We start from the raw sequence: 12,914 nt of genomic DNA on the forward strand, positions 1-12,914 counted from the left end.
ATTAGGAGGCCGCAGGAGGACGATATCTAGCTCTTCAGGTAGGACTGGGAGCTCTTCAAATAGCCTGCCAACATTGCGAAGGAAGTGGACAACGTGACCGCGATATTTATATTGAGCGCCACGTACCTGCAGGACCTTCACGTGTACGTGAACCCTAGCAATGAGCATCTCCTCGACCATTGTTAGATCAGGTAGATTGCCGGGGACTTCCCCGAAGTCAAGGTTGTTCGCAGCGCTAAAGAAGTAGGGCTCGTGAGGGGCTTTCTTCCTGTCTCGACCAATGCAGCGGCTGCAGATTTTCAAGCTATTTCGCTTCATATCGAACCAACGCTCCTGGCAACGAATACAACTATGCATCTTGTCGTCATTCAGCGCAGTATAGAACTCCCTCACAAGAGCTTGATCTTCCTCACTAAGGGCAGGCAAGTTAAGGTCACCTGTAAAAAGCGGATCAATACTCTGATCAAACTGTCGCGCTTGAGGCTGTGTGCCTTGACGAGTATAACGGCCGCGGCGATGACACTGTGGCAATAATGAAGGAGTGGTAGGAAGCGATTCCTGTGGTACAGGGTGCCTTGCACAACAGGTGCCGTAGAAGCAGTGTCTTGAATCGGCGTGCCCAGAACTACTGTTGGCAGGACATGGGTAGGAGGGATAGGGAAGGTCCCCAACAGCACTTAGGGTAGATGGCCCCAGCGGAGGTATAGGCAGTCCCAGTGCAGGCGCCTGGCCACGGAATAAAGCAGGCATGACAGGAGGTTGTAGGCCGTTCACAGACGCAGGCGTTGGCGCAGTCCGCTTTGGAGGCGTCAGGTTAGCTAGCGAATCCGTCCTCTTCCTGGCTCTGCGTGGCGATAGCCTCAAGGCGATATTCCGCATTGCGGCAACGGCGGCTCGAGATTCGGTTACCCGTTCCTTTCGGCGTGCCTTACAGCTAGCACAGTCTCTTGTAAACTTCGTAGGGTCCTTGACGCTTCGAAATTCGACTTCGGGCAGGTATTGCTTGCAGGTATGGCAGTTCCGAACCGCCTGGGGTATATCGTCCTCCATCTGGCTGTATATGTATCCACACCATAAACACCTAGACTGCTCGATTTCGCTCGGGCAGGAGGCTTTGCGACGTCCTACGTGTAATACCGTGATAGATCTCGATGGGAGGCTGTCTTTCAGGTAATTAGATCAGGTCTGAATGATCAGGAGGAAACTGCACTGCTTCCGGAGACAGGGTAGCCAGGAATCTTGAGAGGTAGGCCGGCAGCCGGAGGTCATGTGTGAGCCTAGATACCGTTAGCAAACTGATGGGTTTGACAGGTTCGACAGAAAGGAGCAGCCGCCATGTAGTTTAGTGTAAGGAGTATGGGGCACGGGGGCTATTCAGTCAAAATCGTGCATAGCAACGCAACAAATTGACCGCATGGAAGAAAGGAAGAACTGAAAACTCCTGAAGAGCTTGCCAAGCAAGCTAGTTTCCTAGTCAACGCTCAGGGGTAGTTTTTGCGGGCCTTCCTTTGGTGACGTTATCAGTCGACCAATCCGCGCACGAGTTGAGCACGGGCCAGGCCAATTAGCCAATCAGAGGAGGTTTTATGCCTTGCTTTCTGACTGAGTAAACGCCCTTCGGTCTGAACGAGGGGAAGGCTCGCCAGCCGCGGCTCGCGCAAAGAGGCCTTTCGGAACGAAAGTTGGCGATGGCGACAGGAGAAAGTCGGCGAGAGGAGAGAGTTGGTGACAGGAGATAGGAGACAGGGGAAGTGAGAGGAAGACAGGAAGAAGAGTGAGATAAGAGATATGAGATGGAGATCCGGCGAGAGACGTAGAGCATTATCGTGAGTGAAATCGAGACAGAGCGTCAGAGAGGCAGCCTAGGCCGCTGCAAGGAGATTTTGCTTTGCAAAGGCGCAAAGGGCGTGGAGAGGCGGCAGGGGTGAAGAGAGTTGTGGGTGGGTAATGCATGTGTGGGCGAGTGGAAGGCTCTGAGGATTTACAGGTGCTATAAGTGGTGGATATAAACAGAATAAGGAGTATATTGGAGAAGTTTTGACTGGATTGTCTTTGTGAAAAGGAGAGCAAGAGGAGAATGAAATATCCCATTAGGGCCTGTCGCACTTGAGTTTGAGGATGATGAAACATGTTCCTTGTCATGTTGTGTTGTTTCGTTCGTTGCTTTACAGAATATTCTTGGGCGGATGTCGGGCGCGGTGCGGTCGGGAAGAGATTGACGCCGGAGGTCTGATAGGGCCAGAGGCGGATGTGGCTGGGTGATTGACTGGCTCGGTGTCCGTCTCTGAGTCTCCGGGTCTTCGTGGGACAGAAGGGAGGAAGTGTCGGATTTGGCGGGGCCTCGACTATCACAGGCCTCGACTATGGTGGAAATTTCTGGAGAAAGTCGCGGTCTCATGGTTGGGGTTTGGTCGGGATCGGGCAATGACCGCTTTGATGTCATCATAAGGATCGACTGACCTAGATGCAGGCGGCGGGGAGGCGCCGCTTGGGGCGGCCTTGCGTTTTTGGTAGAGGTAAACCTGGCCAACGCATCGCTATAGTCCGAGGGTTGCCGACTGAGCCCTTGGGTGTCGTCGGCAGTAGCTGTGTCGCAGAAGCCTGGTTGGACATGGCCCTGTCAAGGAAAGTCCATGTATCGGGGACGACGATGAAGATATAGTCTTGCTCGAAGGCCGGGGCATGTGTCATGATCTGGTGATCGAGTAAGCCGGCGATTTTGCCCGTGCAGGTGAGGAGAGCGTTCGGCTGGAACTGGCTATCGTGCCTCTCGGTCATCTTCTTGCATAGGGAGGTCCAAGGATTGGCGTGAATGGGAAGATGACGAAAAGTTGAAAGGGATGAAAGCCCTTGAAGGGTGTTTGCCCGGAATCCCAGGACAGATAAAGGTCGAGAGCTGGACAAAGCCGCAACAGCTCAGCTGGGTGTCGTCAAGGGCCGCAGCCGAGTTTCCATGCAGAAGGTCGCGGCCGGAACCGATGACAGGTCCCGTGAAGGAGACAATGGGTTGTATCGCTGGAAGGCATCCGCCGAGCCGAGGGTGCGAGGATGACTCTGTGGCCATCGTCAGAGATGGTAGTGGTGACGGAGGCCTGGAGCATACACCTACGGCTGGTAGCTGTGGTCGCGGACGATGAGAGCCGGGATGGTGTATTCTGTAATGTTGTCATCCTCCGACTCGAAGCTATCACGTCGCTCGATTTCCCACGTCAGGGCAAAGGGATGAACACGGCCGACCATAAAGAACCACTGCTCGGTCCATTCCGAGGGGATTATCTGTTGGTTGTATATGGAAATATTAAGGCTCAAGAAGATGCAGGTCGATGGATTGTCAGGATCTGACCGGATTGCTGCATACTCTGGAGTCGACAGCCATGAGGGCGTTGGAAGGAAGACCCTCGCTAGGGTTTCTGCGTTGAGCCCTTTGACACGATGCTCATTCTGGTAGGCGAACCTAGACGGGCAGCCGGGCTGGACAAAGGCCATCATGGACATGTCGGCGCCAGCATTTTCTGGCTGTCAAGAGGTTGCCGCGGGAGGACGAGGTATCGACGTCGAGCTGGGAGGCCGACATCGTGAGAACATGGCAGATGTAGTCACCGTGGAAGTGTAAAGGAGGGTTAGGCAGAGTAGAGGTAGGCATCCTATAAAGCAGGTTTTCTTGCTGCTCGAAAGAGGGCTCGCGGCTCGGGTCGGGGAGACTTGAGAGTCAATGAATGCTACCTAGGTGATAGATCAGAAGCGGGGGTATGCGGGAATGAGCTGGCGAGGTTCTCGAGCAGTCTCGACCATCTGGTTCTGTGGTCGTGAGTGAAGTAGGGAGCCGGGGGTTGGAAGTTGAGTAGGGGTGATGGCTATGTTGCGAGAAGTTGGAGGTCGGCGAACGGTAAGGTTAGTGTGGGTAAGACTGCGGAGAAAGAAAGTCCAGTAGTACCCTTCAGTGTCATCGTTGCATGGAGTAGATAGCAAAGGGGGCAATAACGAATGAGAGTGAAGGAAAGAAAGAGGTTATGGTAGTATTGCAGGACTCCCTTTTTGACGGTCGTCGGTAGTTGGATGGGCATTGCGTGCGGCTGAGCGAGGCGGGTGCCGACCGTGTCGAGTCTACTATTGGGACACGGTGAAGTCGGATATATGGGTCGACCTGAGGAGGAGGATGCGAGTTGGTCACGAGAACTTTCCAAGAGGGTTTGCAAGTCGAGACTCCGGTGGCTAGCGACTACAAGAGGACAGGCAGGGGGGTCCTGGCTATCGCTTTAGCATTAAGGCCGTTGATGCGACATTGGTGCTGGCGAGGGAGCAAATCTAGAAGGGTAGTCCGGCTGCATGAGGACGTCATGGACATGTTATCGCCGGCAGCCTTGTGGCTGTTGCTCGACGAGGCGGATTGGCGGGTATTGATGGTGAACTGATGCGCAAGGTTGGTAGGATGGTGTTGGAAGGGCTGAAGAGTATGGTTTGAAGTGTGCGGCAGGCGGTTGTCGCGGCCATCTCCATGTGCCGGAGGTCGGCAGTGGCCAGGGATTCGCTGGAGTGCGCAAAGAGAGCACGGCGATGGAAGGGTCGCTTTGGCAAAGCCGGGGTAGCAGGTCGCACGTGGAGACCAGGCGAGGCCGGGACGGTGGACGCACATAGATAGGCATGGTAACGGGGAATATAGAGGGTAGTATTGCATCGCCTCGGTACCATAGGGAAGCATTTTATAGGGAAGCTATAAGGAAGAAACGCCACGGCCATGAGGGAAGTGATGGTTAGGGAGCTTCCCATTCGGGAGAAGTAGCGTCGTCAACAAGCGAGACTGTCCAAGTGGAGGTGCTCCGGAGCCAAAGCTTTATAGCCTGTTGCCAATTTACGGCAGTCGACGTCGAGGAGGCAGCAGCATGGCGGACAGTCCTGCAGTGAAGTTAAGCGAGGCGGTTGCTCACCCTGAAGCCTGTTCGTTGTCAGTCGGGGATGGAGAAGAGGGTGAGAACGTGAGCGGGTCGGGTTCGGGGCTCGGAGATGGTGCGACAGGAGCCGGTGTAGATGTGGTGGCAGCTTCTGAGAGGGGCCGCAGAGCACGGGGGGAGAGCCTGGGACGGTTACGAAGATACGAATCACGGGCGAATGCGGCATCAACGTTCCGGCCGATTCAGCCTAGGAAACCTGTGGTTGAAGACACCGCATGGAGACAGCACGCAGAAGCAATTGCGAGGTCGTTGCCGAGAAGACCGCCGCGAGGCGGTTTGCGGTCAAACAGAGCACGGAAGTTCCATAATATGGTTAGCAGCGGAAGTTCCGCGCAACATCAGTCACCGGGTCAGCTTCCGAGGCCCCTGTTGCCTAGGGAACGTGGAGATATGGGGTAGCGGACTCTGATCGTCCGCTCCTCATCGGCACTTTCTGCCTCAGGAGGAGATCCTGAAGATGAGGAGCAACGTGTTACGGCGGCGGCGGGCGATGTCCCGAGTGTTCATTCGAAGGAGGTACCGAAGCTTCGATCCATCCAGCCTAGGGAACCGGTATTCGACAACTTAGAGAAAACGGGCAATTAGCAGCAGCGATTGCGTCTGGTTTGCCCAAGCGCCGTCGGGGACGGAGTTGGCGGGTAAAGGAGTACCAGGCCGCAGGGGTGTCTCCAACGCAGCAGGTACGGCGCAGCATCCGGGGCCGTCTCCTGTGGGGGTGGGCGACGCCGCGGCAGAGCCAGCGGACGCTTCGCTGAGCGGGCGGAGGCTGCAGCAAAGGGAGGTGGGCGGCTCATCGCGGGTGGCGGCTGGGAGCCCGTGCAGTTTGATCGGCAGCAAGAACGAGGAGAGTGCTGGAAAGGGCAAGGACTGAGGTCAAGGTTCGGCGTGGAAAACGTTCGCCAGCACGGCCCGGTGCCTGTCCAGTGCAAAGGGCCGGATGGCGTGTCGGGGATGCGCACGTAGTCGGGCAGTCGTCGCCAAAGCTGCCGCATCCGACGGCTTGCGAAGAAGCGAATCAGCCACGGAGAGAAGAAATCATGGATCGGAGGCGGCCCGGAGGCGGCCCCGGAGGCGGGAGAAGAGAAAACGTCTTCCTGGTCCGGACGAGCGCCCGAGAAAACAGATTCGGAGTGGAATCGGAAGGCAGAGGAGTCGGGAGCTGCGGGCCGAAGACCTGGCGAGTGTGCTGCGTTTTTTGGAGGAAGACTTCGCCATGAAGGAGAGGCTGTCTAACGATCAGACGTGGTGTACGCCAATACCGCACGACAGGAAGGTGTCGACGGTGCGGGATTTTTATCAGGCGTTCCACGATGCGAGCACGTTGCCGATACGGACCTGCATGATGCTACCGCAAGCGTACGAGAAAGAGCTGAGGAGATCAGATGGGATCAATGGCTGTCAAGCTGCGTGCCAGAGGGCGGCCGCTCACCATTTTCATGCCGGAGCTGCTTTCCCGAAGGCGAGCCCGTGTCGGTGTGTGCGGAGTGTGCCCGATGCCTGGCGCGCGGAGTCTGTCGCCGGCGGTCCATCTTCACACTCGCCTTGGCTGTGAGCACATGTTCCCTGACGAGCTCAAGGGACTCACGCTGGTCGAAGAGAAGCTCGTCTCGCTCAACTCCTGCTATGGGTTTGTCACGAGATATAGCATTCCGGGCGGGCAGAGGCAGGCCGTGAGGTATCCGAGGCACGTCAAGGGCCACATCACAGTGTTTCCCAACAACGTGCAGGAGCTGGCGACCAAGGTGCTCCGCACCCCTTTGCAAGCACTGGACGAGATCCACGTTTCGTGGCAGGGCGTGGAGAAGCCGGCACCGAGCGACCTGTCGAGTCTCTTGTCGGTGAGGCGGCGGGTCGTCGAGAGGGCTCTTGTTTGGCTGAAGAGGAGCAACCCCACTACGCCGAGATCGAGATCGACGTGGCGGAGATGGAGAGTTGGGGAGACCCGATAGACGGGTGCCGGCCTTGGTGTATGATCGCATGGAGCGGAACGAGCCGTCCGCATGGGAGAAAACGCGGACGGCGCACGTTGTGCCGCCCACGGAGCGCGCCATGGACGACGAGGGGTCGGTGGAGATCGAGGAACTCTTCGCTCTGCTCAACCAAAGGCAGGAAACGGGAGGCGAGGCTGAAGGGCACGGGCCCAACGAAGAAGGCGCGGGTCGTGATGGAGTTGGTGCTAGCCCCGATCAGAACGTTCGACCAATCAACGAGGTGACGTCTTCCGGCATGTTTGGGCTGGACGGACCGCCAGACGTGGCGGATGTCGAGAAGCTGCGGTTTGCCTGTGACGCTGTTGGCGCAGGTGCCGACGACGGCCGCGCGGGCCGAGAACGTGGGTCGGATCCTCGGTGGGGTCGAGGGCGTGGCGACGATGGCAGTGAGCCATACATTCGAGTCTCGCGGGGATGAGTTTGCCGACTCCTTTGAGACGTCCTTCTTCGCCAGAACGTTCCCGACCCTGTTCCCATTTGGCGTTGGGGACCAAGGCTGGCCGAAGAGGCCATAGCCGAGGCGGGAAGGCCCTTACCAACTTGCGAGGCACCGGTAGAGCTGCTGAGGCAGGGGCGGCAGCGGGAGACATCGTATCCTCCCGAAGCTTGAACCTCCGGATTTGGGCCGACATCGTGCTCCGGCGCCATGGTGGCCGGTTTGCGTTGCACCACATATTTGCATTTCTCGTCTTCAACATGGGGGTGCGGTCGAGGAACCGCCGCGTCAGCATGCTGAGTGTGGCGAGGAAGGACTTCGGCAAGGTCGAGCGCGTTGCCCGCTCGATGACCGCGCAAAGGTTAGCGGCGGCGAGGGTCGAGTTGGAGAGCTCGGGCAAGACGACCGATGAGGGCGTGAAGGAGCTTCTCAGGAGCCTCTCGCTGTACGGCCACCGGCAACCCATGTCGAGAGGTTCGGCTTCGGCTCAAAATCCAGTCGCTCATCGTTGGCTACGGCGTTCCGGCCATCTGGTTCACCATCAACCCAAACGACATTACGAACCCGGTGAAGCTGCGACTGGCGGCATATCGGACACGCGATCCCGGCGCGGCCGAGGAGTTCCTAGAAGGCCTTGGGAGTGCGTACAAGCGGACAAGGCTGGCCATGTCCGATCCGATGAGCGCCGCCGTATTCTTCCACCGGGAGATGAAGCTGTTCTTCGATCATTACGTGAAGGTCGGAGAAGAGTCGGTATTCGGGCGCATCGGCAAGTACTATGGCGCTGTGGAGACCAACGAACGAGGGCGCTTCATGTTCACGGCTTGCTCTGGTTGCACGGAAACGCGCATCTCAGCTCGATGCTTGCCGACATCCACGGGGAGGATCAGGCGGCGTATCGCGAGCGAATCATACGATACGTCGATAGTGTCTTCTCCGAGGTAAGAATAGCTAAGACGTGTCACTGAGAACCTGAATTGCTCGTCCGATGGACAAACGGGGCCAGGCTGACGTGCAAGATAGGATCTGGATCAGGAAGGGTTCTGCGCCGTGCAAGCGGAGCGATCTGTGACGTCCGATATTTCCTCCCTGCTGGACAACACCGAGCAGTTTTCGGCCGCATTTGACGAGGAGGCCAACTTCTGTGCCGGCGCTACACAGGTTCACACGCATAGCCCGACCTGTGTCAAGTATTCCTTGGGCAAAGGAGCGCGGAAAGGAATCCATGCCGGTTTAAGTCTCCATGGAGGTTGGTCGACAAGACCGCCATCACGGCAGACGGGGTGTTGCAGATCCGGAGGACTCACAGCATGGTCAATCGATGGAACAAGGCTATCGCTGTTGGGCTCCGGCACAACCACGACATTTCCTTCATTGCGACGCAGCGCAAGACCATGGCCCTTATGTATTATGTCACGAACTACGCGACGAAGGTGGAGGACCCGGTGTGGAAGCGTGTGGCGGCCGCGGCCGATCTCCTGGCCGCCTCAACGGGTGACGGCACGGCCAACGGAGGACAGGACGACGGTGGAGGTGCTGTTGGCGATGACGCCGCCAAGGGAACAGGACGCGACAGTTCTTGATGAGGGTGGCGAATCGTGTGTTCACGGAGCGTCCGCTATCTCAGGTCGAGGTCGTCGCTCATCTTCTTGGATATCCGGCCGAGTTCACCAACAGCAGCGCCTGGGCGTACCTGAACACATCTCTGCTGTACTGGGAAGTCTTTCGACGGTGGCCGTATCTCCGACGAGCAAGTGGCGCGGCGGCCATAGATGATACTCTGGATGAGTCGGTCGTTGTCGAAGAAGCAGGCCTGAGGATCTCCCACGTTGAGGCGTACCAGCACCGGGGAGAGCTCCTGCGAGGGCTATGCTTATACGACTACATATCGCTCGTTAGACTAAAACGCACCAGTAAGGATGAGAGCTGTGCGGCCTGGGGGGAGGTGCCCTTCGAGGATGGATGGGCGCCAGGAGACGCTGGGTCCAGGTGCTCAGGCGGCCGGGCAAGCATGCTACCGTCTGCCTCGATGGCTACCTGAGCAAGGACTTCGGCCACAACGACGACGAGGAGTCGTGCCACCGGAGGTGTGTATAGCAACCGCCCTGCCGGCAGGCATCATCAGAGTGGCTAACCTCCCCTCCCCTTAAAGGGCAGCCGTGCAGCATCTTGCGCTATTTGTGCCGTGGAGTCCTTTCTGTGCGAAGAAACAGGTGAGATCAATAGCATCTGGGAGCGGGCGCGAGGCGCTGGCCCCGAGAATATCATGTCTCGTCGACAACGGGCAGCCGCCTCCCCGATCAGCCGAAAGCGGAAAACGCCACGCCAAACCATTGGCGGCCTCATCCGGCGATGGCGATTCCACGGTCGCCCACGTCGAGGAGGGCGAGACAGGCGAGGCGGGCGCAGAATTTGCAGCGACGTATCGGTCCAACAACATCGGAGACGCAACGCGCCTGATCGACGTCGTCCGAGGCGCAGTGGGCACGAATCAGGTGACGGCCAAGTCGCCGGAGCTCATGGCAATGATGCGGCAGCTCTGTCGATTCCAGCAATCGGCGCTCTGCTCAACGGCCGAGCTCGAGGCCATCGCGATTCCCGAACAAGGGTTGAGGTGCATAAGCATGCCAGGGCGGGTATTTTCCGGGGCCGCACTACCGCCGCAGGATCAGGTCAAGGCTATCAAGTCGCAGCAGATAAGTGCGTCGAGGAAAGGAGAGAATGATCCAAGGCGTACAAACCACAGTCGCAGTCCGGGAAAGCGATCGCCGAGCTGCGTTGCGGAGGTGATGACCGGCTTCGGGAGGACGACGTCGAAATGACGACAGCCGACTCCGACGAGACGGCTAGCGACGCAGAAGCGGGAATGCGCGTCCAGTTTGGCCCATCGACCTCCTTCTTCGCGGCGGGCAAGGAGTTGTCAACACGGCTAACGCTGAACAAGAGGCAGTCGATCGCTTTCCTAATAATATGCCGCCAGCTCGATTTGATGCGACAAACGAATAGGGCGATGCCGGCCAGCTCTGCCAGCTCGTCGGCGGCGAGGGGGGCACCGGCAAGTCGCGGATCATTGGGGCACTCGTCGAGCTGTTCAGTGGGAAGAGCCTTTCGAATCGTCTGCTGATCACGGCGACGTCAGGGACTGCCGCGGCGCAGATCAACGGCATCACGATCCACCCGCCTGCGGGTTCACTAAAGACCAAGGGCGGGCGGCGCGAACACAGCCAAGGACCTTGACGGGGTGCGGCTGACAAAACGGGCGGAGCGGTTCATCCACGGCCAGTCTCGGATGGACTGGCAGGAGAAGGACGTGCTTGTCATCGACGAGGTGAGCATGCTCGGGCGCGGACGCTGCACGCCATAAACGAGCGACTCTGTCGGCTTCGCGGATCGCAGAAAGATTTCGGGGATCCCCATCGTCCTCTTCTGCGGAGACTTTCAGCAGTTCCGGCCGGTCCAAGAGAGGTCGATCGTCCTGCCGAGCGCGGCCATCTCGTGGGACGTAGACAACTCGTTCAAGGCCGAGCAGCGGCACCAGCACGACAAAGCGCACGCGCTGTGGAGAGATTCACGACGGTCGTCATGTTGAACGAGCAAATGCGCGCCGCCGGGGATCCGGAATTGCAGGGGCTGCTGAAGCGGATCCGGCAGGGTGTGCAGGACCGCACGGATCTGGACCTCCTCAACTCAGGTGCTACCGCGAGGGCAGGCGGATCCCTTGGGAGACTGGCATCACCGTGGTGACGCCGCTGAACAGGAATCGGTGGAACCTAAACATGGAGGCAAGCTTGGCGTTCCGGGTCCAGCAGCGGTCGACGATGCGCATCTTCATCTCCGAGCACAAGTGGAAGGAGGGCCTGCCGACCGAGGAAGAAGCGATCATGATACTCAATCAAGGCGACGATAGCGCGATCCCCGTGCCGGCCGTCTTCATGTTCGTGGCCGGGATGCCGGTCGTCGTGAACCACAACACCCATCAGGGGCTGAAGCTGGTGAACGGCGCCGGCTACTCGGCGGTGGAGGTCATTGTCGACAAGGCGTCCCCAGGGCATCGAATCTCGTCCGACATGACGATCCACTTCGGGCCGCCGGCGGGATATTACTGGAATCGGCGACGACAAAGGACCTCCACTTCGTCGGGATGCCGCCGGGCACGATCTTGTTAACGCCGATGAGCGTCAGGATACACTGCCAACGAAAGCGGCCGTGGCAGCAGAACGACGTCAGCCGGAAGGGATTGCCGTGCGCAGCAGCCTTCGCCTGCACGGACTACAAGGTGCAGGGCAGAACGCCAGAGCGCGTGGCCCTGGAGCTGCGGGGGACACGGACGACGAAAGTCGATGGAAGGGCCGTGCCCTCGCAATGCGACCCGTACAGCTTATATGTGCAGCTATCGCGCTGTCGAACGCTAGACGGCATCACGCTCGTGTCCAAGGTGCGGGAGAGAGACTTGGTGGGCAACCGAGTCCCCGAAGAGATGACCGCCGCGCAGGCCAGGCTGGAGGTGCTAAGCGAGAGGACTGTCGAGGAAGCTTTGCGTCGGTCGGATGGCGACGCTGAAGAGTCAAGGAGAGTTGTCAGGGTGAGGTGACGAGGGGGAGAAGACGGAGGAGCGCGCCGGCGGGCAAGAAGACAAGGGCACTGGGCAGCAGCGATCAACGAGGGGCGACTTTTAGACTTGAAGGAAGAACCCGCTAGAAAGGCATGAACGAAAAGGCAAAGACAAAAGACGCAAGTTTTAGACACAATAAGAAAACCGGCGGACGAAAGGAAAAAGGTTGGCATTGGCATTGGCATTGGCAAGGGGTAAACAGGAGTATAAACGGGGAAACAGGGCAAGGCATGAGAGGGGCAAGAGAAGGCGGCAGCGACCAATGATGAGGGAGGGACGGAAGGGTCGGCGACCAATCACACGGGATCTTTTATTCCGAAAGAGGAAATAAATCAGCCAATCAGAGGCGGAGGATGTGGGGGTGAAGCAGTCTGGGGCCTTTTTTCCCCGCGCGCTAATGAAGTCCTTTCGTTCCTCAAGGCAAAGTCCTTTCGTTCCTCAAGGCATTAGTGCGCCCCATGATTACCAGCAACCCGGATTTTACTACCTTGAAATAGGGTTTCGGATTGATTTCCAACGAAAAACATGTATAACCTGTAAGACGAAGTGCGTATTATCCAAGTGGCGGAACCCCGGTCGGGAGTTATGATATACCCGTTATGTCACCGTATAAAGGCGGGGTGCCAGGTAGCCTCTAACCTATCTGTCATCTCTAGGGTAGGAGGCAGGCTGGCTCGTCAATATTTATGCGAAGCAGTTGAGATGCCAATACATTCGCTTCTTTCCGTTGTAATTAAGCATACTGGTAAGCGTCTAAACACAAGCTTTGCTAAGAGCTTCCGCCTGTTATTGACTTTATTATGCTATCAAAACATGTTGCTAAGTTATCGTTTCTGGTCGAGAAACCCCATTATACCGGATGTTGCCCTGCCAATTTGTTCAAGTTTGTCAGTCGGGTTACAGTCCAAAGCGCAGATTGAGCCTCG

General features: G+C 57.9%; 1 protein-coding gene across 1 annotated transcript; it reads left to right on the top strand.

Moving 5' to 3' along the window:
• Window positions 1-6,505: 6,505 nt before the first annotated feature.
• On the top strand, window positions 6,506-11,542 carry HRG_01599 (PIF1 protein; the record flags this gene model as incomplete). The annotated part of the gene is made up of 14 exons (XM_044860070.1): window positions 6,506-6,576; window positions 6,634-6,783; window positions 6,899-7,225; window positions 7,669-7,792; window positions 7,875-8,125; window positions 8,233-8,317; window positions 8,400-8,537; window positions 8,669-8,914; window positions 9,004-9,168; window positions 9,366-9,463; window positions 9,529-10,076; window positions 10,601-10,704; window positions 10,777-10,952; window positions 11,068-11,542. 14 exons carry the CDS (start codon window positions 6,506-6,508, stop codon window positions 11,540-11,542), a joined length of 2,958 nt encoding a protein of 985 aa, XP_044723703.1.
• Window positions 11,543-12,914: the final 1,372 nt, after the last annotated feature.

This window comes from Hirsutella rhossiliensis (assembly GCF_020360975.1).
Source record: "Hirsutella rhossiliensis strain HR02 chromosome Unknown scaffold00002, whole genome shotgun sequence".
Taxonomy (NCBI): Eukaryota; Fungi; Ascomycota; class Sordariomycetes; order Hypocreales; family Ophiocordycipitaceae; genus Hirsutella; species Hirsutella rhossiliensis.